General features: G+C 37.3%; 2 protein-coding genes across 4 annotated transcripts; one reads left to right on the forward strand and one right to left on the reverse strand.

Moving 5' to 3' along the window:
• Nucleotide 1: 1 nt before the first annotated feature.
• LOC135471478 (microcephalin-like) lies at nt 2-17325 on the reverse strand. Its single transcript, XM_064750730.1, has 13 exons — nt 17200-17325; nt 15169-15289; nt 12578-12782; nt 11700-11793; nt 10323-10502; nt 9520-9631; nt 8390-8464; nt 6349-7654; nt 5395-5572; nt 4855-4932; nt 3365-3505; nt 2766-2853; nt 2-2202 (listed from the first exon to the last, which is right to left on the reverse strand). The coding sequence occupies exons 2-13, from the start codon at nt 15230-15232 to the stop codon at nt 2120-2122; spliced, it is 2604 nt and encodes an 867-aa protein (XP_064606800.1). The 5' UTR covers nt 15233-15289; nt 17200-17325; the 3' UTR covers nt 2-2119.
• Nucleotides 17326-17380: 55 nt separating this feature from the next.
• LOC135471635 (protein aveugle-like) lies at nt 17381-22437 on the forward strand. Of its 3 annotated transcripts, none has more exons than XM_064750936.1 (6): nt 17381-17476; nt 19119-19300; nt 19702-19855; nt 20638-20704; nt 20951-21027; nt 21525-22437. In XM_064750936.1, the coding sequence occupies exons 2-6, from the start codon at nt 19190-19192 to the stop codon at nt 21572-21574; spliced, it is 459 nt and encodes a 152-aa protein (XP_064607006.1). In that variant the 5' UTR covers nt 17381-17476; nt 19119-19189; the 3' UTR covers nt 21575-22437. The 3 variants fall into 3 exon arrangements, with proteins under 3 accessions (XP_064607006.1, XP_064607007.1, XP_064607008.1); XM_064750937.1 differs by having other exon boundaries at nt 17415-17637; XM_064750938.1 differs by having other exon boundaries at nt 17415-17582.
• Nucleotides 22438-26333: the final 3896 nt, after the last annotated feature.

Consider the following 26333-nt stretch of genomic DNA (forward strand, 5'->3'; position numbering starts at 1 on the left):
AGTTTATTACTGAATCTGAAAACAGTAACACTTCCACAAAACCATGTGAACAAATTTGTGGTACACTTGGGACATCAACTAATGTCTCTTTAACCCAGACAACATCATTTCCAAACACAGATGAAAGTCCATAAAATACTGCACAGAATGATTCAGAAGCTGTAAAAAGGGCGACACAATAATAAATTCATTATATTGACATTACAGATATAGCGCACAACAGCTTTTACCTTTGAGTTCTTTCTGAACTCAAAACCTGTGCGTATGAAGATACTGATAAAAGGCCTTTTCTCAGACACAATGGCCACTCCAATCCAACCCGAACTGACCCTCGTTCTCAATACGAATGGTCGGGGTTTCCCAGAAGCTCTATCCGGTTTCCTCCCACCACAACGCTGGGCGCCATCGTATGAGTGAAATATTCTGGAGTTACGCTGGGGGCGGGGGGAGGTCGCCCCATCGAAGATGGTGGAAGAGGAAGAATGTGGCGCATATCAACAAATAATCAACTTAAAATACATTATTTCACCAATTTCCAGGATCTACAATGGATTTCATGGCAACACCAGATTTGTTTGGTGAAAAACTGTCATTTCGCGTCATTTCTGTTAGTTTGAGGTGTTGGGTTATATAAATATATTGCACAAAATTAAACATCTCAACAGTAATTATAGGAGCCAGGTGCAAAATTTATTAAACACCTAAAGACTAAAGTCAAAAATTCAAACACAGCTACACTGTTTTGCTCTATGAAGTTTAAATTTGTACAGATTCTTTACTGCGAAACAATGTACCAAGCACAATTTGACTTCTTTCCTGTTCTGAGTTTGGCTTTTAAGCACTTGAAATTTTTGTTTTATGTTGCCTGACAAATTGGACACAGATTTGAGTCTGTGGCTATAGTGAATGAAAGTTGTAATTAACATAGGGAAAATACCACAAAAAAGAATTAGAGAATTGAAAGAAATGGTCCATCAATGAGACACAATAAGGACTAGGAAATGTGTCCTAATAAACAGTTTTAAGCACATGAAAAGAAGGGGGAATCCAATAACCAATGAAGTGCGCATGACACCTCCTGGAGTACCGGCGGGATAAGCTATGGCACATGTTACTCTCTGCAGTCACATGCTATTCAGCAAATTAGGAAAGTTTGTGACACCTGAAAATTTACAAGAATTTGAGGACAGCTTCAAGATAAAAAAAATAAACCAAAAATAAACACAATTTGGGCTGGACACTGGCCATGGGCTATCAGCCAAGTCTGTCCTGTTGTAGCACAGGCATATACTATCCTTTTTATAAGCTGTTCTGGACAGGAGTACTGATGCCCACTTGAAACTGATCTGGCGTGTTGTGGAAACTTCCTTCAGACCTCTTTACCCTGACATCATATGTGCTTTGTCACTATCTGCAAATAACGTGCTCTGTATTTGCTCAGAGACATTGTACCTGTTGTGTAAGAAAATATCACAAACCACTTAAAAAAAGCTCCACAGGAGCATGTTCAGATCTCTCCTAGTATCTCTTGACTAAAAAGGATGAAGTCAATGCATTGTTGTTAAACAATCCCTGAGAAACAAGTCAGTACAACTTTACATCACAATCAGTAAATCACAAACACTTTGACTGTAATCGGAAAACTGTACAGGTACATCTGTAATTCCCATATCTTCCCTACCTCTTTTCACAGACAACATATGTAATATGTAACCTAGAACAAAATGCATTTAAAAATTATTACTGTTTACAATTACAAATTACAAATACCTCATAAGACTGATATATGTAAACCAACTTGAGGCACGTTCATTACATCATTTGACCAAGTCTTTGATGTAACATCAACACTATTTCATTTGAATTTGTTTATTAAACCACAGGCAATTGGTAATTAATTTGAATACACTTTGCTATTGTGAGGTGTAGGGGCTTACATGAAATACATCCAGTCATTATGCTATCAACCCATCCCACTCCACCAGTGTATACAAGTTAATACTTCCACACTGTATTAATACTGTACATGACAAAGACACCATGCATGTAAATGACTCTAATTTCAGTCACATTATTTGACCACCGCTTAAAATCAACAGAAATAATGAGTCATTATCAGTCAAAACTCTGGGCTGCTCTGCCTTTTAGGTCCACAAGTCAAATATCTGTCATATGGCTGCAGCTTAAACTCTGTGATTGTGTCTGAAAGAAACAAAAAAAAAAAGTTGTGTAAAATCTGAAGGAGTGGACTTTCATAAAATCTCTAACAAATCTTGTCTCTAACTGGATTTGAAAAGAAAAGCTCTCAACTGTCGTAATAATGATTTAGCATCAAACAACGAGAAAAAAATCCACAACTTCTAAAATGTAATTTGCACATTTTTTAAAACCAGAACATGTAATGGTTCTCATCAGTCAGTATGGAACTGGACTAACCATCTCATAACTAACCTTTACACTAATTCCTCAACCTTTTCGCATATGAAAGCACAACTGTCAGTGCAATTTATACACATTTATAATTTGATTTTGGAAACAAATGTACACTGGTTGGATTGGCCAATTTCAGGGCTTCGCAAAAAATTATAATTTTATCAGTCTACACAGAATAATGCCTTCAGAATATGTTTGAATAAACACCTTGCAAACATGTGAAAAGACTGAAGAATTACAGTAATGTGTTGCCATGGAAGTGACAATTACCTTTAGTATGTCTATGAATGCTTTCTTTAATAAGGCTAGAAAAGGGACATATTTTTTCCTACCTAGAATCCACTGTGGTGAGACACTGATGACATCAGGATGGAATTCTGTACCCACAACAACACTTGCTTTTCTCCGACATGTTGTAACCTGTCTCAACATATATGATTCGGCTGATTTTAAGACAAAAAACGAAAATACAATAATAATTTCATGTATACAATAGTTGTGAAGTTATCCCATTTTATAAGTGTCATGAAAGTCATTGGTGGAGTTGATGAGATCAAATCTGACCTTCAAAGTCATTGATGGGGTGAAAGAGATCAAATCTGACCTCCGAAGTCATTGATCAGGTGAAAGAGATCAAATCTGACCTTCAAAGTCATTGATGCGGTGGCAGAGGTGACATTTGACCTCCAACGTTATTGGTGGGATGGAATAAGACTGAGATTTTTGACAAAAATTGATCAGTGCAAATCCCTTTCCCTCTCAGGTATGAGTCTGATAGTTACTGAAACCCAACAAATTTAATTCAATAATTATTATTATTTACCAAAAAGACATTTTTGGTAAATATAGAAAATTTATTTAGATTGGTAAAAATGGGTTTTTTATAAAAAATCTTACAGCGAGAACTGCCCTAGAGTGCTCTACTACTGACCTGTCCACCACAAAGCTGTACTAGGCTGACCAGGTTTTCTCGTGGGGGCTTTGTCTTCTTACAGATGAATATCTGTCCCACAGAAGAGAAGAATATTTTCTTGTACATGCCTGAGCTGCACTGGCATTCTTGGCGGGATAACTACAACAACAAAAACAACAACAAGCTGAATAGAGATATTTATGTTGATCAATCATCTTACAGCACACCAAAGAGCTTCTGTGGCCTGGTGATTTGGGTGCTAGCGCTGCACTGTGACCCAAGAGCCTATCACCAATGTGATTGCTGTGAGTTCAAGTCCAGCTCCAGTCGTACATGGGAAGGTCTGGCAGCAGCTGGTGGATGGTGGTGGATTTCCTGTGAGCTCTGTTCGGTTTTCTTCCACCATAATGTTTGCTCACCGTCTTTTCAAATAAATAAATCAAACACAATACACCAATAGACTTTATAATATTTACAAGCCTGGAGATACTTATTTATTTGATTGGTGTTTTATGCCGTACTCAAGAATATTTTACTACTACGACAACAATCAGCATTATGGTGGGAGGTAACCCATGACCATCCGCAGGATGCTGCAAGACCTTCCCCCTTTCGATCAGATAGGATGCCAGCATGAACTGGATTTGAACTCACCCCAACCTAGTGGGAGGCTCCTGTGCTCCAAGCCTGGAAATAAGCAGTGGGATAAGGACAATGTTTCCAAACTGTCATGGAAATAACATTGTAACTAATAATAATGTGAATAGCTAAAAGATTAATATGCCTGACAAACAATATGCCTATGTAGTTAACATATCAGTGCATGATTTCTTGTGTAGCTTTTTTTTACCCTGTAGAGTTGATATTAAAAATAAAACAAATTGTTCTCAGCAGTGTAGTGCTTTCTGATATGAAATGATAACAGTTTTCATCAATTAAAAAAAGACTTTAAAAACAGGGTACACTATTTTTTTCTAATTACTGGAACACCTGGTCTGCTGTTTTTAACCAAAATACATTTAACTGAAGCAGGAATATTTAGTTTCTATTTTTTCACAATGGTTAGACCATCTAATGAACAATATAATCATATCTTTACTTTCTAAAAAGGTGGGAGAAGAATGTAATGTTCTGTTTTCAGCACTACTAATATCTGCCCTAAAAATGAGAAGAATTAGGGTATAAAATCATTTTGACATTTCATTTAACACCCATCATTAATGAAACCACTGTGTCTTTACCAGTGAGAATGTCAGCAAATTTCAAAGGATCATATCTACACTGTATAAAGTTATGGTACGGTGTGGTATGTTAAGAAAATGGCTCACTTGGAGGTAATGGCTACAATGTGGGGGGTACACATGAGCATTTCAGTAATGCTAAGAACACAAAACATCCCCAACAAGAACGCTGTTGTTCCCCCCAAGATCTACTCATAGCAACTAAAAATGAATGAGAGATTACACACAGGTTTGATAATGCTGGATTGAGTGGTAGTGTTATCTGACCTTAGCAGCAGGGAAATCTTCTCTCAACTCATACATCTCCTCATCCAACCACCTTCCTGCTTCTAATGACTGGAGAACCTGCCAATGTAATCTAGGAGTTAACCACTGCTAGTGGTACCAACAGTGAACACTAACATCATTCTCTGTTTGTTACAGCACAGTTGCTTCCCTTTTGTGACCTGATGCTGATTAGGTAAAGTAACTCTGGAATTCTTGACCCTAATTACAAAGATCAGAACATGTTTCCACACAATATTACCAGATTATGTTTTGAGAAATGCGATAATGAATTTAAGTTTCATAAAAACAGCAGATTAACTGCCTTTGTCACATCTTAACAGTTCACCAGGCATTCAGTCGTGAAGAGCACAAGCCTCTACCATAGCAAAATGTACAAATTCCTGCACCAATTCATCTGCATTTCTGTCTTGTATCTCACTTGTGGAGAATTGTTTAAAAACACTTTCTGGTAACATGCCTGCTAAAACATAAGCTTCTTGGCAGAGATCATGCACAGATTGTTTATGGAAGCAAGCATACCCATGTATAGGACAGTAACCAACAACCTCTGGCAATGGCATACAAAACATTAAGCGTCCTGCGTCCATCTCCACAAACCACGTGGGTGGTATCCTCACTGACCACATCCCTCATATAGAACTGACCCCGCTCTGTGTTGTACAGCTCCTTAACCACAGATACCATCAGCTCCTGCTCCCTGACACAAACAACAACATTGATGTCAATACATCTCCTGCTTCCTGAAACAAACAACATCTATGTCCTGTACATCTATGGAAGGATTTTCAACAGAGGCATGTTTACGTCAATAAATCTGGTGGGAGGCTTGAAGCATTTTCAACACTTCTGTTTACATGTCAGCAAATCTGTAGTAGCATTTTCAACAGGATGGTTACTTCAGTTCTCAAGTTCTCCACATTTTGGTCATCATAGTCATTTAACTTAAATTTATTTATTTCATTGCTCTATGGACTCCATACTAAAGAATTTATCACTCATCAAAGGCAGTCAGTCATCAATCATCAAAGGCAGTTTCATGGGTGGCAGAAGACAAGGTGCCTGGAGAACAAAAGCCACCTATTCCACATGTGACACAAATTTTCATCTGAAGAGCAAATCAAAGGTTTCCTCCCACCATAATGCTGGCTACCATCGTATAAGTGAAATGTTCTTGTGTATGTCATAAAACACCAATGAAATAAATAAATAAATGAATAAACATATCAACATATTCAGGAGTGCTTTATATTAATAATGCATTCCAAGCCCTTGATGATATTAAGCTCTAGGTTTTTGGTAGTCAAGTTATGGATGATAGGTCCAAAAACTCTTTTTAAAGCATTTTCCCAAAACAAAAATAATCTACCGATATTTTCTAGATTTCCCTACTTCTGTTGAGCAGAAAGAACAAATCTTCTCACAAGAACAGAATTGTATTTTACTGTCATAAGTGAAAATGTATGACATACTCACGGTGTATGCAGACTAGTCATCACAATAGATCTCTTAGGCTTCTGACCATTTTTTTTTACAGCTTTTCTCCCCTCAGTAAAATGCCGAGTTCCCATCTTATTCTTCTCCTCGTCTGAACCGTCTGAACTTTTAGCAGAGCTGTTGCCAGATAGGATTGAATCTCCTTGTTGTTTCCTTTTTGCATCCACCAGCACTGGCTTAACAAACTGACAGTCAGCTTTACTACAGCCTGATCCGGAAGAATTACCACTGTCCACCTCAGCTTGTTGAATGTTGGATCCAGCACCTCTGGTTATGTCCCTTGAGCCGACACTGGACTTGGATGACCCACCTGCTCTGTGTTTGAGACGTTTCTTACCCAGTTGAAACTCATCAATACTGGGCTTTGGAGGTGCAAGAGATGAACCAGTGAATGTGGAGGATAACACGGAGTCCTGGTAGGCCACAGACATGGACAATCCTAAAAGAGATCCATTATTGCCTTTCTGTGGCACAACTGGTTCACAACTGACATCACAGTCTGATGAAACTGTGGATTTAATTGGCTGAGAATTTCCTTCAGTTTTGTAAGAACCAATCACATTGAATGTAGACCTGACATTTGTTGTGTGCTTATTGGCTGGCCCAACACTTGTGCTGCAGCTGATTCGTTGATCTGTCACATCTTCTTTGTAAAGGCACAAGTCATTGCCTGTCTTGTGCCTACTGATTGGAGTCACTGTCAAACTTCCACAACTCTGTCGCCTGGTTGTTCTGACCCTACTCCTAGTCTCTGTGCTGTCGCTTTCTGGCTCAACAGACCCAGGGGCTGTGATAGTCTTTCTACGAGACTTACGTGTGCACGGCCCTGACCTTACAACGTCAGCCATGGAGTAATCAGTTATGGCTGTTTGCTTTGAGGGTACTGGACTCTCACTGTTCACACTCTGGGAGAGTCTGGACATCTTAGTTACCCGACTGTTCCCCTCCCACTCTTCTCCACTTTGTATCTCTTTGCGTTTCTTTCCTCTACCCTTCCTGTTACCGACAATCCTTCCCTTTGAACCTTGTAAAAACAGTGGACTACAGGTGTATCCTTTAGACAGTGACAGCCCACTTTCCTGGCCCAGTATCATGGGACTATTTTCTTTTAGAGACAATAACCTTCTTGTTGCAGTCTTACTTTTCACTGCAGCCTTGTTAGTAGGAGACTCTGTTTTCTGGCCAGCACAACTTTTGTCAGATTTCAACAACAACAACCCTGATGATTCCGCCTCATCAGATGCAGCCTCATCAGCATCTGAGGAAAGCATGTCGGACGAAACATCTGTCAAGGACATAAAAATAAAAACAGTTATATTTAACAGTAACAAGAAATCAGAGCAGAAATTATTTATTAATCCAATTAATCTTTAATGTAATATTCAGTAATCTTTCACCTCTATATGATGGCCAGGTTTAAAGGTAGGTATTTGTACCTCACAAACCTCCTGACGTGTATTCACAGCAGGGGCTGGATTTGTTAGGGGGCAACCAAATGGGGCAAGAAAACACTTCTGTCAAAACAAAGTTTATCCGAGGGAGCCAGCAATGTCATGCAAAATGTGTCTGATGCTTGATAATAAAATAATAAGTGTAAGATATTCTACTGTAATGAAACTTTACTGAGTTATGGAAGAAAAGGGCTCAGTCTCTGTTTCTTGCCATGGATGGGTTAACCAAAACTACAGCGTAAGGAAACACATTACTTTTTAACCTCGCTTACTCAAGAATTTTTCACTATTTACAGCGGCAGATAGGTTTATGGGACGTGGAAATCCGAGTGCCCACATTTTACAACAGTCTATCTGCAGGAACTTGATAATCCTCCTGACTTCTTGCTGCAGCTAAAGCATCTGAGCCTGTAATCTCATTGGTCAGGCACATCACGTCAGGGGCTGATCTGCTTTGAAAAGATTATTACGATAGCCTAATGAGCCCCCTCCCCCCCTCCACCCCCCACCAACGAAAGAAAGACTGGCTTTTATATGACAAATGCTGCCATATAATACACAGAGCCTACCTGGTTTACTGAACAACCTCCGCTGAAGCGATTCACAAACTTTACCACTCACTGGAGAATCCAGATATTCTTTACCTATTCAACATGTAAATAGAAAACATTTATTTTATTTCACTTACACGATGGCAGCCAGCATTATAGTAGGAGGAAACCAGGCTGAGCCATGAGGAAACTTACAATTACCCGTAGGTTGCTGGCAGACCTTCCCCACGTACATGCAGAGAGGAAGTCAGGATGAACTGGACTTCAACTCACCCCGACCACATTGGTGAGGGGCTCCTGGGTCATTACGCTAACAACTGAGCCACAGAGGCCCCTATCGTTACAATTAAACATCTGCTTGATTTGATGGATTGCTGTTCATTTCACTGGGCTTATCACTTTACGCAAGAGTAACCGAATGACTGTTATTTAATCCGATGGATTGGAAGGAGTGAAACTGGCGAAACTTCCGTCACATAATACACCGATTATGGCTCTCAATATGAATGCCCTAATGGTGGCAGACAAGTGATCTCAAAATATTTTCATACAAGACCACGTACATCTCCATCTCTTATTGCCACTATGGCCCAAACAACGATTTCACATTTACTGTACTGAGCTAACAACATCATGTGTCAGATTGATTGAAAGTCAAGCATTTGAATTGGCACCTTTATTATAATCTGCCCGGTTTCACCTAAATTATTGTCAGTGCCCAAGTTACACATTTTGCTGGATTCTGAGAGTTCTGCAGACCTTAAAAAGGTGATAACTATCAAGTTCATGACACAATACGCGATTCATTATTTACTGGTACCTGATGTATTTTCCTAACATTTTAAAAGGAAATTCATACAAGGTAATTACCAAGACATAACAACTTATTTGACACCAAGTTTTGAAGCTGATACCAGCACTGTTATCAAATAAGTAGTCCATAAGCAATTGCCTTGTTCGACTTATATGATTGGTGGCGAGTGTGTGGTAAACCACAGACCTTTGGCATCCTACTGACAAACTTTTCCACTTGTAAGAGTCGGTCAAAGATCTACGGGATACCAGCATTGGTCCACTTGCCACCCATTGTTGAACAATGTTTGGTGAAATGGTTTAACTGCATATCATTTGCACAAAAGTTTTCTCACCTGCTGACAGTAATCTGGCCTTCTGCAAACTCGCTAGCTTAGCCTTCATGCCTGGAGTCATCTCTGGTACAGCCAGCCTGATTGGACTGTTACATGCAGGGCTGCTAAAATCCTGCTGGCCAAGAGAACATTATCATACATTACATATCCAGACCTCTTATGCCACTGATGGCAACTTACCAGACACCTCTAGTATAATATACCACAGTCCCATACTGGACACAAAAATCTGCGTACACTGCCCAAGTCTATTACTCTACAAAGATGAAAAAGATTTATATGTGCATTAAAGTAGACAGACAATAATTCCTCAGAATGTCAGTCTCAGTATTTTAATCATCACTATTTTAATATTTCCATTATTTATTTGATTGATATATAATGCCGTACTCAGGCATTTGTTATTTCTATCATGGCAGTCAAGTTTATAGACAGAGGAAAGGAGAGCGCCTAGAATAATCAAGATACCTGACAAATCTCCCGATTTTACCTGTACCAATTTATTTATTGATTTATTTGATTGGTGTTTTATGCCGTACTCAAGATAATTTCACTTATAACATGGCGACAAGCATTGTGGTCAGAGGAAACCCGGCAGAGTCCAGCGGAAACCCATAACCATCAGCAGGTTGCTAGCAGACCTTCCCACGTAAGGCCAGAGAAGAAGCTGTACCAATTTTAGAGGTATATAGAAAGAAACATTTAAATTAATTAGTGTTATCTAATTACAATAGGTAGCTACACTGTACATTTGCAGTGGTTTTTTTGGGGGGTGGGGGGGTCAGCAGTATTTTTGTAACTACCGGCGTGCTTGGCTGTGTGTCCTCCACTAACACAGCAGCCCTGGCAATGCAAGGAGAAGGGCTCTCAGCTGTCTCTTTCCACCTCTCCACTAACCAGTTACGGGCTTGCATTTTCTGAGGCTTCTTTGCCAAATCTGCCAGTTCATCAACCAACTCCTGTGGTCGCCTACACTTGGGCCTCTGTTGAGAGAAATGACAATACAATGTTAATATGAGAACAGATATTAGCCCAGGCCTCTAAAATGTTGGGAAGGGAAGTCTGCATTGTGCACTGTGGATGTTACTGCTACATTTAGTTGTTGACCCTTCTCACACAATTCCACTATTCCATCAACATCATTTTACAATTTATATTCAGATGCTTTGATGATACATTATACTGTATTCCCCCTCAAGTTTGGCATGCAAAAGTCCACTTTCAGAAGAACATAAACGTTGAATCAGACAAAATCAAGAAAAATGTGTCATTTGAAAAATCCTATACTTTTTAGGTAAAGTACAGTAATCTCGTGTGTGAATAAGAGAAACAATCAATCTGGCTAGTATAAGAGAAAACACCTCAAAGGGGTAAGTCTGACCAGCTTAAAAAAAAAAAATATCTGGATATTAAAGCAGATAGAATGAAAAGCAAACTGCAGGTCAAATAAATAACATGATAGGATAATGAAAAAATCTATGAAACACTTTGAAAATGTATTATTTTTTTGGTTGAGAAATCATCTTGGATGAACTACATGTACATGTAACTAGCATAATTCTAACAAGTTTTAATGGTTTTTCACATGCTAAAAATGTGAAAAATTTGGAAAAATTTCTTTGGTTATTACACTGTAATTTGATTGGAGATTTATGTCATAATCTTGATATTTCACTTGTACAATGGCAGTCAGCATTATTAAGGGAGGAAATCTGGCAGAACAATAATTTCAAGAATAATTGCTTCTGTATCACTTCCTTATAAGAAAAAAAATAATGTAAAAGAAAAATAGGAAACATGGGTTTAAAACGGATCTGGTCATTGTGCAATGCAATTGCACGATTATAAGGTACTAACTGCAGGAATGTGGGTCAACTGATCTAACGATGCACTGACAGATCAAGTCCATGTAGGACTGAACCACTCTGACTAACGGTGGATTACATACCCAAAGAGAAGAAAACCTTACAGTCATGCTAAATCACACAGCCGCAGAACACTCTACAACTGCAACTACTTCGGTAAATCAATGACAATTTTCACCACCTCAGAAATGCCCTCATACGATAAGACCCCCAAAATAATGTTAGGTATTTTTTGGACACAGTTCTCCATTCATTTCATTTGAAGCACACATTATTGTTTTTCTGTCTATGTACAATTCAAGCCTGGAATCTTACCTTTCGTTTGACTAGGAAGAAGTGTGGTATATCGTCATCGGGAAGGTTGGCAGGGAACAGCTTCTCAGGCACATGTTCCTGGTTCTGTTTACAGCTGAAATTTAATTATACTTCCTTTGTATGCCTCACATATATGTACGATATATTTATTTATTTATTTATCTGATTGATGTTTAGTCATATGCCAGACATTTTCTCTTATATGATGGTGAACAAAATCATCTGTGGAGGAAACCAGACTGCCCAGAGTCAATCCCCACCCTTCACAAGGTACCTTACAAACTGCTTGACCAGGGAAAGATGTATTCAAACATCAAGTCAACATGGTCAAGGGCTTGACAGTTGTAACAAGCCTGTATGAGGCTCGTTTCATGGAGTATACCTATTTTTCAGTAGCCCCAAGCTAACTCCACTTTATATCTCTACAACAAACAATGTCATGGATTTTTTTTTAAAAAAGAGTTTACTTAACTGAGACTGCATCTTGATAAAGCCCCCTGTTAACCATCTAAGTCAACAAGGGGTTGAGCAATGTAGCAGTTTACGCAATGATTTCCATCTCTCGATTCTGATTTGGCCTTTGAGGACCACAGATGCTGAACATTTTTCAGTGAGAACAGTACATAGTATGAATAGCACTGCGGCAAAACAAATTCCAACGGCAGAATTTGAGGCAGTTTTCAATTAAAATTTGAAGCCTCATGACAATGGTAATAAATATGTTACATGGCTCTGTGTTCGGTGATAAATTATTTATCAGACTAACCAGACGGAATGCCAGACTGATAAATCCTGTACCCCCCCCCCCCCCCAACATCCACACACAGAGATATACGACATACATGTACATTACCTACTGTAATAGGTAATCATCTTACCTGTCCACCCAGAGAACAGATAGCAAATGAACACCTGTCTTCCGTGCTTTGTTCAGTGTCTTTTGTGTGCCTTCTTTATAGATGACATGAGTCACATTGTCTGTAAATTTTTTTCTAACAGTGGCCCCCAGCTGTTCTAATACTTGAGTTACAGATTTACTTCTGCTGTCTTTGCTGGAGAAAACATCCACATATGCAGTCACATCTGAAAACCACAAATTTTTATCTACAATCAACAATCAACAATTCTATCATCCCTAAACCCATTGGTTTACTCTTTTTACACACAGCCTGAAATACATAACAGAGGGAATGAACAAGACCAAATCCCACTCAACTATGTACTTGTACTTTCCACATACAGATTGTTACGGTATTGAAAACGGCAACAGAAAACAGACTCAGTGACTCAATATTACAATGTAAACAATGCTTTATATATATAAAATGAGACGTACAGTTTTACAGGACAGTTCAACAACAGCAACATAAAAAACATACACATCAGTATTACCGGTCTTTAAAAGTTTCCAGTTCACCTTTTCATCCCAAGGAACGTGTTCCAGGAGATCCAACGTAAAGACCATGGGATAAACACACAATTCACACAAGTCACAAATTGTCCTAGACAGGTACTTCGCCAGGATAGCGAACGCGAACACAGTACACAGGTTACACAGAACTGGAACAGTCAAGCCTTTGAATGACGTCACACCCGCAGAGCACAACACAGGGTAAATACAGGCATGGAGGTATAATCCACTTTAGATCAGTCACAGCTCCCGCAGAAGCTCACAAACGAGCCGTTCAGAGACGTAGAGTAATGTCACCTTGTGGCAGAACGAACGTCCTTTGCAAAACTGAAAACTTCAGTTTAGAGTCCTTGACGACCTTGTCGGTCAGGTGAGGTCAGCGTGTTAAACAAATTACACAGTCCACACTGTATAATCATAATAAAGATCCGAACACCAATAAACGTGACTTCCGCAGAAATTCACATAAACCAGACATCAGTACAACTGTGGTACACAAACGGTGCCGGCATAAAAATCTGTCCTCCCAAATGAAACTGGCATCACCAGCTCATATAAATATAATGGACTCGATACGAGAGCGTCACACACTCTCCTGGCTCCCAGTGGATGCAGCAAAAATACCTCCCCTCTGCACAGAAAACACGGCTTATATACGTGCCAGGTGGATTCAACTATTTTTAAACACAGAGTTTAACAGCCAATGAACAGCCAGTTAAATAAACAGAGCATTGAACAAGGTGCTTTCGGCCAGGTCCGCGCTGTACATATATAACAGGGCCTGTTATGCTTTCACAAAGGTCCGCAGACTAACAGTACACGAAGACGTTAAATAATCATACATAACAAGATACACAACAGGAAACAATCACCCCTGTGATCACTCTTTACAATGATCGAGTTGGTTTTTGCTGAATATGCAGTGATGTTGAATATGTTGCCAGGTTGTGGTAATAAAAATAGGACACATATGTTGTTGTAATAAAAATAGGACACATATGTTGTTGTAATAAAAATGGGGCACATATGTTGTTGTAATAAAAATTTGATATAAGGGATGGGAGGAGAGACCATGCACTGTCAGGGATCACTGGGTTTCATTAATTGTGACCTGTCAAACAATGAAGTAAACAAGATCATATGAAGAAACAACCCCTGATCTTGAACTGAAGCTGTTTAGTTGGTGTAGTGAACTCAAGTTATGGGTAGCATGGCTTAAATGTTCCCTTAAAGCAGAGTTGCTGTAAGTTAATCTATTAGGATATGGTATAAAGAGCTGATTGACATGGTTGCATGTCGTTTGTTACGGATGTTTTATTGCCTTGAATTGAACATTTTCATAAGGAGAACTGACTGTATATTCCTTTTGGGCCTTAGAAAGGATGAAGCCAGGTCTCAGTCGGTAAGACAGACCGGAAGCCAGAAACTATGTGATCTCCTTAGTAACAAACAGCATGGGTGAAGAAAAAGTCTTCCCAATGTTAATGAATAGGAAAATGCCTATTTTTGAATCACTGTCAGCGATCTTGTATCCGTTGTATTTGTATAATTTTCAGCTTTCCAGGTAGTTAGAGTATTTCTGCTTTCATGACATTATTTGGTACAACTGGACCTTATTGGTTGCTAGCCAAGTGGCAAAAAGTGACCTTTTTAGTCACGTAACCCCCAACTTCAGACTCGTCTTAAACAATGCCTTATTACTAGCCCACATGACAACTGGCTTACACTGCCTTCAGCAGGGTAGAAGGGGATTGGTATAGATCTGCATTGCATGGATCACTGTATTATCAAGTACAAATGTAATTCTGACCTTTTCACAGTGTGCATGTAAAATATTTACTTATTTTATTTATATTTATTTATTTTAGACATGCCTCTTAACAAATATCACAATTCCATTGATATATGGGACAATGAGAGGGTGGGGGAACGGGGTAATTACAAACAAAAGTTACTTCGATATACATGAATGTACCTTTCTAAAATTAATTTTTTTTTCTTTTAGGTTTTCTTCTTTCTTTCTTTCTTTCTGTTTTTAACAAAAGAACAATACATCACCTTTTAAAATCTGGCTTTCTTTCATTTCTTCCTCTAGTTTAACCCCAGCAGAGCCTTGTTCCATAGTAATGTTTCAGACTTGTTTGTGTCATTTATACAAACCATCTGAGAAAATATAGCCCTGGAGCAAAACAAAATATGGTCAATTACAGATGTACACCACACATACATGTACGCCCATGTTCTTATGTTACATTTTTTTCTTCATGAGAAAAAAAAATAAAAAAAATAATACACTATCCTTCTGTGCATTCTGTACTGGTATATGCATATGTTAATATCAGATATTTCTTCTCTTCCAAACTTATAATCCAACATTAATAGTATACACATGTCAGACAGATTGGTTCATTGATTGTGGAATGTTTAAGCCTACCAGTTACCTAAACAAAAGGTTTGTCTGATTTGTCCCACCAATGTGCCAAATAGTTGCATGTTTCTACACAGTATTAGCATAGGATAATACATCATGTTCATTGTTGTGTACGTTAAGCATAGGTGTTTAATAATGTTTAGAATAGACATGAAATGCCCACAAAAAAAAAATTCAAAGATATATAATAAAACAGACAGTAACATCTTTGTCTCTAAATCAGGTTGTCATCAAGGCTGTACGGCTAAGTGTTCTAAGTGGCCTGCTGTATATACATGTACATGCCTCGAACAAAGGCCCTCGTATCGATCCAACAGGCCCGGATATACTACTACAAATGTACTGTATCATGTATGGACAAATATACTCTGCCGCAACATGTGAACTTTGATCTCACTTCGCCAAGCATGCCTTGATACACCAGTCAACAATGAAAATTTTTTTACAGAATGAAATCTTTACAACAGACAGCAATATAGCTGGCCTAGAAAGGCCACAATTTCTGCCTCTCTGGCCAGGGTACGGTTAGCCAGCTACCCGTCCACCCATCTAAATGGACTGGTGAAACAGAAAAATGGTACTATTTGGACAACCTGTTTTGAGCACTTTTAACATGGGAGAGATAAGAAAAAATGAAATCTGGACACTCTGCTATAAGAAGATGGCCTCAAAAAGGGATGCTTAGGCATCCTGTTTCGCATTTCTGGATAACCCCCTGCTGGCTAAGTGGGTATATGTTTATGGTAAAGATGATCGTAAAAAGACTGAACAAAGTCCTTTGCGCAAGAGGTTATCTGATAACCTTGGTCACTCATTCACAAAACATGACGTAAGTGATATTATGGGTCCAGGGATGGAATAGTCAGAAAACAATAACGCTAAGCCGTGAGTATTATCAAGTACAAATGAAATTCTGACACTGACTCTGACAAAGCACTAATTAATGCTTTGATTAATTATGTACATACTGTTGATACATCCGACAAACTATAGGTGGTTTGAGACTCAAATGACATCAGGAAGTGCAGATGAGTGTAAAATTTGAGGAGAAATGTCTCTAAAATCTGTGAAACTTTGTTTCCGACCTGGTCTTTCTACATATATATACAGTAGGCTACACTTGAGGTTGTATGGCCAAGTCTGTCGGATGGATACGAGGGCCTTTGCCTCTGAGAAACACCAAGCCAAATGTGCAGAGCTTTTAAGGTTGAACGTAATATATACTAAACCAAAACAAGGGAGTCTAAAAGTTTACACTTAGTAAAGGCACACTGAGTAAAGGCAACATCTTTTATAATATATTTCCAAAAACTTTTCATACTCTGGGTGTCATACCTCTTTCTGTAGCTTGAATTAATGTGCCTAGTGTGATTGCATCAGGTCTATTTTTAGCCACATCAGCTTTGGGTGGCAACAATTGAACCCATGACAAATATACCCAATCCACCTATAATAACTGGAATACACATTTTCTCAATAATGTTTATGTCAATTCAACGGCCCACCCCAGCCCAGCTCATCCTCAGATCTCTGCAGATATCACGCCTTTCATGCTGTTTACCTAATTATGTTGTTGTTGTTGCACGGTATTCATTGCAAAACAGGATAACCAAAAAACTGTTTCCGTGCATGATTAGACAGCCAGCTGTACCACTTACCTTTAACTGTAAACATACTCTGAATTTAACACTTAAACAAAATCCCGAGAAGCATATTTGAAAACAAACTGCAAGGAAAAAGGTAAAGTGAAATCACAAGTCGATCAAAGTATGCATTCAATTTTCCCTCGCAACAGTGAAAGCGGAAGCGGAAACAAGCCAATAGATGGCGCTATGATTAAATACATGTAAACATTTTCACTTGTCTGTCAGACAGGCCAACTAAGATGAGGAATGGTTTAATAGGAACAGATCTTAATCAAGATCAAATGTGAAGGTCTGCACTTTTTATAGCCTTAATCAGTAACAAGGTAGAAAGGGTATGGCTTGGGAGCCCGGTGATATACCAGGTCATTAGTTTGCGTCATGAGAAATGTCAAAATGTCAGTTGACCTGAAAAATGTTCCTTTTATAAAATTCTCAACATACCTTTTCAGGGTAAGACTTTTTACCAGAGTGAGATGTATTGACTGTTGGGTCTGTTGATATATATATGTGAGATGTCAAATGAGGACCAGAACTGACTCCGAATAATGCAAGTGTTGTGAGGAAGAACCAGACCAAATTTTCAAAACCGCACCGGTAATAGTTAAAACCTCATGTCGGATAGTAAAGATATGTATTCTGATGTGATTTTTATGGTGTGGAAATGGTACACACAAATTCGTGGCCCTTGTTGGTTCATTTAGCTGAAGTGTCACTCACACTGTGGCAGATCAAACCTTAGTTGTGAAGTGGGCGAACTCTCATTCAGCAATGCATTTGCGAGAGTTACAGAGGGAAGCAGGCCCAAATGTGTCGGATTGACAGTAAGGAACATTTGTTGCTGTTCACACTCACATTAAACTTCCCTGGCATAAATTGACTTTAACTGTGTGGCCTCTGCAATTAACTGATCTTTTGTGAGACTGAAATCCAGTAGATCAACTTATAAGTTTCACGTAATATACACAAGTAGTGTAACTTTGAAAAATGAAAGCGTCATTCTGACTCATAACTTCAGAATTTTATTATGCCATCATCTCAGCCCATCACCTTGCCCAAAGATGAAAAAAAAAATTCCAAACATGGCAGACGTTGATTTGAATGGTCCTATTTGAAAGTTTAAATGGCTGGGTTACTGTTGAAAGATGGTCTGCCAATGCTGGCTTTGACATATTACATTTCGGGCGTTTAAGGAAATTGGTGGATAGCAAAAATAAGGTAGGGTTTGACCTTTTTTTTCATGAAATTGTCCGTGTGGAAGTCTATATGACCAAAGGTGGGTATTACGGTAGGAACGTCCAGCTTAGCTTTGGGCTAATGGCAATCATGTCTGTTCACCCAAAATACTAGTAATCACATTTTTAGTGAGCCCGTCTCCATCATGTTAACAAGATTGACCTTCAGGCCATGACCTTTAGCAGAGTAAATGCAGACAGATGTATGGCCGTGTCCAGGGATTATCCTCCTTAAATAACACTTTGAGCATCCATATTGATTAGGTGACGTAAAACAAACGAATCTAGATGTTGGCCGCAGTAGTGTAGACCCTGAAAATGTCCTATTTTATCAATTTGTATGGCTGAAATGAACCATTTTTGGTTGAGAACAGGTTAGTTAATTTGTAGAAACATTTGATTGACATCAATTTATGCTAGGGAAGTTTTAATTAACGTATGAACAGTGGTAAGTGTTTCTTACATTTGGTGCTTTTTTCTCTCCATAACTCTTGCAACTGTTTTGCTCGATGATAATTACTCCACTCTGCAACTAATCAAACCTTGACCACTAAGCACTCATGAAACTCGTTCTGGAAGTTTTGGCTGCCTCTTCAAGTCAAGGGGCTCGTCAAGTAGGCCTTCTGGTACTGCTGCTAGACACTGGGCTCTGTTTTATTTATTTATTTATTTATTTGTTGTTTTTGTTAACATTTTTAGGCTTGAGACAGTTATTTGTGGAAGAGGAGGAAGTTTTATGTGGGTTGTGAAGCTAGTGGTGTTATGGTTGGATGGTTATGGTTATAGCTGTGATGGAGGGTTTTGTCAAAGTTCCACCTGGACGAGCAGGTCCTCTGATGTGTGACAAAGCCATCTCCGCTGAACAGATGGTCACTCCTGTGGTCAGTTGCCTATTTTACTCTTAAACTTCAAAATAACTGACTTTTTTTTAAGTATGAGCAAAGAGCTTACATATGTAATTAAACAAGAATGACCTTTTGATTTTCAGAAAATTCAATGCTAAAGTTACTACTTTAGCACTTTAAATAGATTTTTGCCTATTTTAATTAGGTTGCTTAATACCAGAATGCCTAATGTTTTTCTCCCCTGTAGGAGCTATACCTCAGTATTTCATGGTCATTAAATCTAAAAACAATTTATTTCTTATTGAAAGAATAGGCCAAAGGTGTATAAGCCTGCATCTAAATGTGTGATTGTTTTCTCAATTGACCTAAATCGGCTATCACATAAATAATATATTGTATGTTAATTGACATGTCTTGTTTTCCTTTCAACTTACTAGCCTTTAAAGCCAAAAGAAGTTAAGAAGACTCCGAAAAGCAAAAGCAAACCACTTTATTTTTGGAACTCAGCTGATGTGAACAAGTGGCTTAAAAAACATGGAGGCCAGTGTTTTGACCTGTATGGGGAGTTGTTTCTAGAACATGATGTCACAGGTAAGACTTGAAGAATATTAGATGTATTTTCATGCTATAACCCTTACTCTCATCAAGCAGATGTCCGTAGCCTGTCATCTCCTGCTGAAAGAGCTCACAACTGATACAGATAACTAGTTAACATAATCCAGAATCACCAGTGGAATCAGTTGTAACATTATAAGCCATAAGATCTTGTTGTAAAGTTATTGTGAATGAACGAAGTGGGATGGTAAATACTGGCCAAATTTTACCAAATTTGTTGATAGAGGTCGGGTTTAAAGTATGGAGACTATTTACATGTATGCAAAGCTTGGTAGTCTTCAGTCTGGCTGTGTGTAAGTTATGTGAATATTAATGAAGAAACACCTGCATTTCCACCAATAAAATATGCAATTGTTTACCATGGTAATTTTGTTGTTCTCATTGTTCATTGGCTAATTGGATTATGTCAGTTTTAAGTTGTGTAAGAAAACTAGGTGTCTTTCGACAGAGCATTAGGTCAATAGATGGTCTGTTAGGGAGAGAGTAGTTAAGACACAGTAGTCAAGATGCGTGCCTTTCACTTTCACATAGTCACTAGGACTATGATTCAATCCAAGCCTCAAACTGAAATCTTTCAGTACTGTTCTGGGTTGCAAAAGTGATTAATAGTGCTTTTGTATAATAATAACAAAAATAATAATAATAATCTGGGTCACAAAAGTGATTGATAGTGCTTGTGTATAATACTACTACCACTAATAATAATAATATCCTTACCTAATGAAGGATGCTTGATCAATTTCTGTTCGATTTCTCAGGACGGACACTTATCCGCTTAAATGAAATAAAACTGGAAAAGATGGGGGTAACAAACCCAGTTCACAAGTAAGTTTTTGTTTTAACTTGGAGCCCATTGTCTGCCATTATGTAATTGTAATTTAGACATCCTGTGCGATTTTATGCTTCCTGTTTGAAAAAAAAAAATCCTCGTGTAATGGCCAAGTGTATAAATAAATTTGAAAGAGGGGTGAGTGAATTTTATGTGATGAAATATGTGTGTTAACTAAAGGTGATTTCCCCCCAGTAAGAGTTTAGGGACGTACCGTTACTAATAACTAATGTTTCTTGTAGTGCTGAACTCATGAAACAGATTCTTCAGCAGAGGTTACGCCATGAAGCAGTTGAAACAAGAACACTAGATCAGAAACGTGAGTTACTCACCTTTTTTAATATCCAGTTTATCTTTGGTTTTAACTTAGCTGTGAAGCCGTTGAATGTATGGTCAGGTACCTGACTTCAATGCAGAGTTAAACTCTCAAAATATTAAATCTGTCTGGCAGATTTCAGAGAAAGGGTCTTTACATTTATGTTACTGAATAAGGTGATATTTCAGCTGAATGAGGCAAGTAATGATTTTGCAGTCTAGGTTTCAACCTTTCCCTATCTCATTTTGTACATTTACAGCCATGTTGTCTTAACAACGCAAAGGATATACATGTACATTCCTGTATACTGTAGCATTGTTGCAAATTATATGTTATAGAGCAAAATTCAAACCTATTGCCAATTTGATTTACTGCAAAATAACTGTTAGTAAATTCGATATTACTTATTTGTATTTAGTGTATTATAAATTCATTTTTCTGCCAATTCTTTAATAAATTGGTATAGCATGAATTGAGTTTATAACTTTCTTCTCTTGCAGGAAGTGGCTTTGAGCTAAAGTTACCAGATACCAAAACTGCTAAAGGATAAGTAGTTTAGGCTTCACTGCATGTCACCCTAGGAGACATTCAGATTCTTTTACATATCACAATTAACACAGCCACGCCCTGGAAATTTTCTCATTTCTTGCACGATCACATGTTGCAAGCTAGGATTTTGGCTTCAACTACAGACATTGTTGGCTTTCATCTAGATTGTTACATGGTTGAGTTATTTGTAGAATCACAATTAAAGTTTAATGAGAATTTGTTGCCCTTTATAAGATGGGGAACATATAGCAAGAAATTCCTGGTGTTACAGTTTTGTACGGCAACTGCTCTTTGAGAAATGACAGGGAGACTAAATCAAAGCCTGCACTCCTTAAAATATTTGTTGCAACTTCTAAGACAGTGCTCTTGTTTGATGCAGAATATTTTTGAATAATATTTCCCAATTTTCACTTCCCAGGCATGCTGTATGTCTTGGTTTAAGTGTGTCCATATTGTTTGGATTTTATTTTTACATCGTATGTGTATGTGTTGACTGACAAATCATTTTTCTATAAAAATTGTTGGTGATAAGTACATGTTTTTTTATGGTGTTAAAAAGTACTGGTTTACTGCCTACTGTTGTTATGATGGATGTGACTGCCTGCTATTATAGCACAAATTCTGTTTTTCGTATTTTTATGTGCACAATGATGGACTTTAATCTTCTGGTAGTAAAAGAGAATATGAATACACATTATGTGTTTACAATGAAAAATTTCTCTTCATTACCTTGTTTGTAATTTTCAAAGCTCATCACAGTTTATTCTATGCTGACAGGTGTATTTTTTATGTAGAATACTGAAATAAGTTTTGCTTAAGCCAGTTTTGTGATACAAGTTTTTATTTTTATAACATTTGAAATGCTGGTAATATTTCTACTTCCTACTTACAAACAGAAAGACCAACAAAACTTCTGGAATAGTTTACCAAATTTTAATATGAAAGAATTGCTCTACATTTTTTCTTTTCCCTATGAAATGGGATAAGGGAAAGAATTTCACTCTTTACAGAAATAGGTGGGGAAAAAAATCCACCTGATAAACTGTTCAAGTTTTACTTTGTTGGCATTGCTATGAATCAAATATATTCTGTTTTAAAACAGTCAGTTGGGCTGTTGCTAAATTTTTCCCAGGTGTAGTTTGAACCTCTTGACTGCTTTACCTGGCGGTTTTACGAAGAAAACATTTTGTGTCACATGCATGTTTTTGTTTACAGGGTTTAAAGTATTTTTGTGGCATTTGTAAAGTGTGTGATGTACATCATATGTAGAGGACTTTGTTTGTGTGCTTTGTGTGTATTTGATATTCGTGTACATGAACACTTGTGTTGATATAACATATTCTCAACTGTGAACCATCCTGTGGATTGTTGTCTAAAAGTGTATTAGACCCTGGACTAAAATTATCACCTCTCCGGCCGTATGTGGGAAGGTCTGCCTGCAACCTGTGTAGGGTCGTGGGTTTTCTCCGGGCTCTGCCCGGTTTCCTCCCACCATAATGCTGGACTCAGTCGTATAAGTAAAATATTCTTGAGTGCGACGTACAACACCAATCAAATAAATAAATAAAATTATCACACTGTACATGTTTTTTATGGTGTTAAAAAGTACTGGTTTACTGCCTGCTGTTGTTATGATGGATGTGACTGCCTGCTATTATAGCACAAATTCCGTCGTTGACCTCTGAACAGCCGAGTTCTTTTATCCTTGGTTATTAATCCTAAAACATTCTCATTACTACATGTTCTCTACAACATGTCCTTTAATGATCCTGTCAGGTTTTGCTTTTAACATGTACTCTTTAAATCACATGCCAATAGTCATAACCATTCATTTCTTCTTTAGAACACAGCATTTTTTAAAATATCATTGTATTATTTTCTTTGGAATACTCAATCTTTGCTGTACCCTATAGAACATGTTCTTGGTGAAATGTGCTGAAACACATCACATCATATATGACTGGACTTATTTTCAGGTCATATGATGTATACTGTAGAACATGTTCTAGCATTTATTACTGAAGAACATGTTCTTTACAATGTATCTTTCAGAACAATCTTTATGGTAAACTCTTTATGGTAAATTTTTAATCCATCTTGCAGAAAATATCCATTATGATTTTTACAGAAATTGCTGTTTTTAAATTTAACATGTCTTTTGGGATGTGATTAACATGAAATTTCATTTCACATTTGTTTTTTTTTGACATTGTGATGATAAATGTACTTATTTGTGTGTTTAAAATGTTTCTGCTTTTCCATATCTCTCATAGACAGATTATTCTGTATTTTGTGTATTCTTTCATGCATGTATTCTTTTCATGGACTTATGGCTGATTTGCTTTATATTTAATACACACCCAGCGTAGCCTGAAACTGGTCAACGTATTCTCGGGCCATATGAAATAACAGTTTCATACAACCTTGTTACACACATACATGTATAATGAACACTTTGTTAATTAGTCATGGTATCAGTTAATCCATGGCATTGCTTTAATTACTAGAATCTCATTAACTTGATGCTTTGCCTCTTGATGTCAGAATTCCATTAGATGATCTGTTGTTGATTAATGGTTAGGTAATATGGAATTTTTGTGTGACGAAATTTGACTATGATACTGTTTACAGTGAAACAGCTGCCAAAAACTGACTTTACATTTCGTTACATTTAGATGTGTAACAGGGTTGTGTAAGATGATATTCCATACCATTGGGTAATTTTTAAAATTTCTTCTATCTTATCTCTCAGTATCTAGAAACCTGCACGAGAATCTGTTGTAAAAATGTACCAGGCCAAAACAGAATGTTAGTCAAGGAAGAAGACATGATGAAGCCACTGTTATAAGATACTGCGGAAGATTTTACTTAAGACACAAAGACTTAAAGAGAATTAAAGGTATTCAAATATTTTTCTTCAAAACTACATGTATGTAGTCCACATAACGCTCACAGTAGCCATTTATATGTGTTAGTGCACATTGCCATAATGTGCTTTGCAAGAGTTTTGTCAGTAGTCCAACAAAGGTATTATCATTGATGCAGAACTGAATTTGGACATGGAAGCCATCCTAGAATTCATGTATTTAAATGGAGTTAAGTCTATTCATGAATGGTTTAAGAAATATGATGGTATTTTTACAGACAGTTCTAAGTTGTTTGTCTGATGATGGTGATGATGATGATGATTTTACCGTTTTTCCTGATAATATATAAGTAATGCTTTTCAGGTAATACTGCTTTCATTTTCTAAATTTGCCAGTCTCAAGAGTGAAGATATTATCCCGAACATGTAGGACTTGCCAAAAATCATAACGCTTTATTTTGGAAATTTTACACCTGTCGACAAAACTAAATGTTTTCATTTCATTTTGAAACTGTGAACTATCAAATACCAGTATTTTAATATCATATTTATGTCATAAAGGTCAACACTTATCAGCAGTATGAATGAATCTTTAAAATAATTAGTGTTGCCATGGTATATTTGATTTCTATTGTTTCTGTGGATGGAACTTTAGATTTCTGTCTTACTCAGCAGTATTTGATAGTTTCATGATTGATTTTACTGCAGAAAAGTGGATTAGAAACGTCCTATGATTAATGGTTGTGAATTTTAGATATTTCTTTTTATGAGAATTTAATTAAGGCAGTTCATTTGTTTATTTAATATATTTGCTGGAAGGTGTGTGGGTCGCAAAATACTGAATTATGATAATGATTAAAGTGTCAGCTACAGATGTAAAATAAAGTCTGGCCCACGTTGCAAATAAAATTATATGTACATGTAGAATGACAGTACAGAGTTAAAGGATACATGAAATGCTTGGTTTTTAATTTCTTAATGTGGAATATAAGGTGTGGCCTAATATATAAAGGTACAAAAAAGATTGTCAGCTCTCTTCTCATTGCATAAAAATCACTCACGGCAATAGCCGTCACAACGACTTTGTTGGAGGAGAGCCCAGATTGGTGGCGCTAAGCCAGGCCCTTGTTACCAGTGTGTTCATAGTTGACCTCATCTCCGAGTAGTTCCGATCATTGATAAAAAATGTGCCTAAACTGTAGGGGTTATAAAGAAATATACCTAAAAAATGAAAAATGAATTTCTCGTTCTTTCAGTATGTTTTTCTTCATTTTGCTTAAAACCCTGCTTTTTGTTTGATAGTACCAAGTTTTCATGTATCCTTTAAATTCTGGATGAATAACTAAGGTTACATTAACTTAATTGGCCTGAATTTGAACTGGATTTGTTTCTTTTGTTCTTGTTGTTTTTCTTTAATGTAAAAACTCCAGTATGTACCTGATACAGCCTTACATGTATTGAGGTACCTTTAGTAGTTGTGACATATGAATGGAAACAGTAGTTATGCTCTAACCATGTTTTTTGCTGTTTTTGTACTATGGGTTCTTACTTAAAAAAAAAAAACACATTCAGATTGATTCCATTTGGCTAGCTTGATGTCACATTTACACAATGCAATTTGTCATACTGACTTATCAGATGTGACTCATGGAGTGAACTTAAAACTTTCATGAGATTTGTACATTTCAGCAAGAGATTGAAAGAGACAGATTGAAAAAAGCTATATATTTATTGTGACAATGGGCTTTGTATCATTGAATCCATCATTTTTTTCCAAAGCAGCATGTGTATTTGGTCAGTGATGAAATGTTATTTGTGGTAAATTTGGTTCTGCAGTTATGGTGCGAATAATTTATATGTTGGTTTTTGTAACATTAATGTGCATGTATGGAAA

The sequence above is a fragment of the Liolophura sinensis genome, chromosome 7 (assembly GCF_032854445.1).
Source record: "Liolophura sinensis isolate JHLJ2023 chromosome 7, CUHK_Ljap_v2, whole genome shotgun sequence".
NCBI classification, from domain to species: domain Eukaryota; kingdom Metazoa; phylum Mollusca; class Polyplacophora; order Chitonida; family Chitonidae; genus Liolophura; species Liolophura sinensis.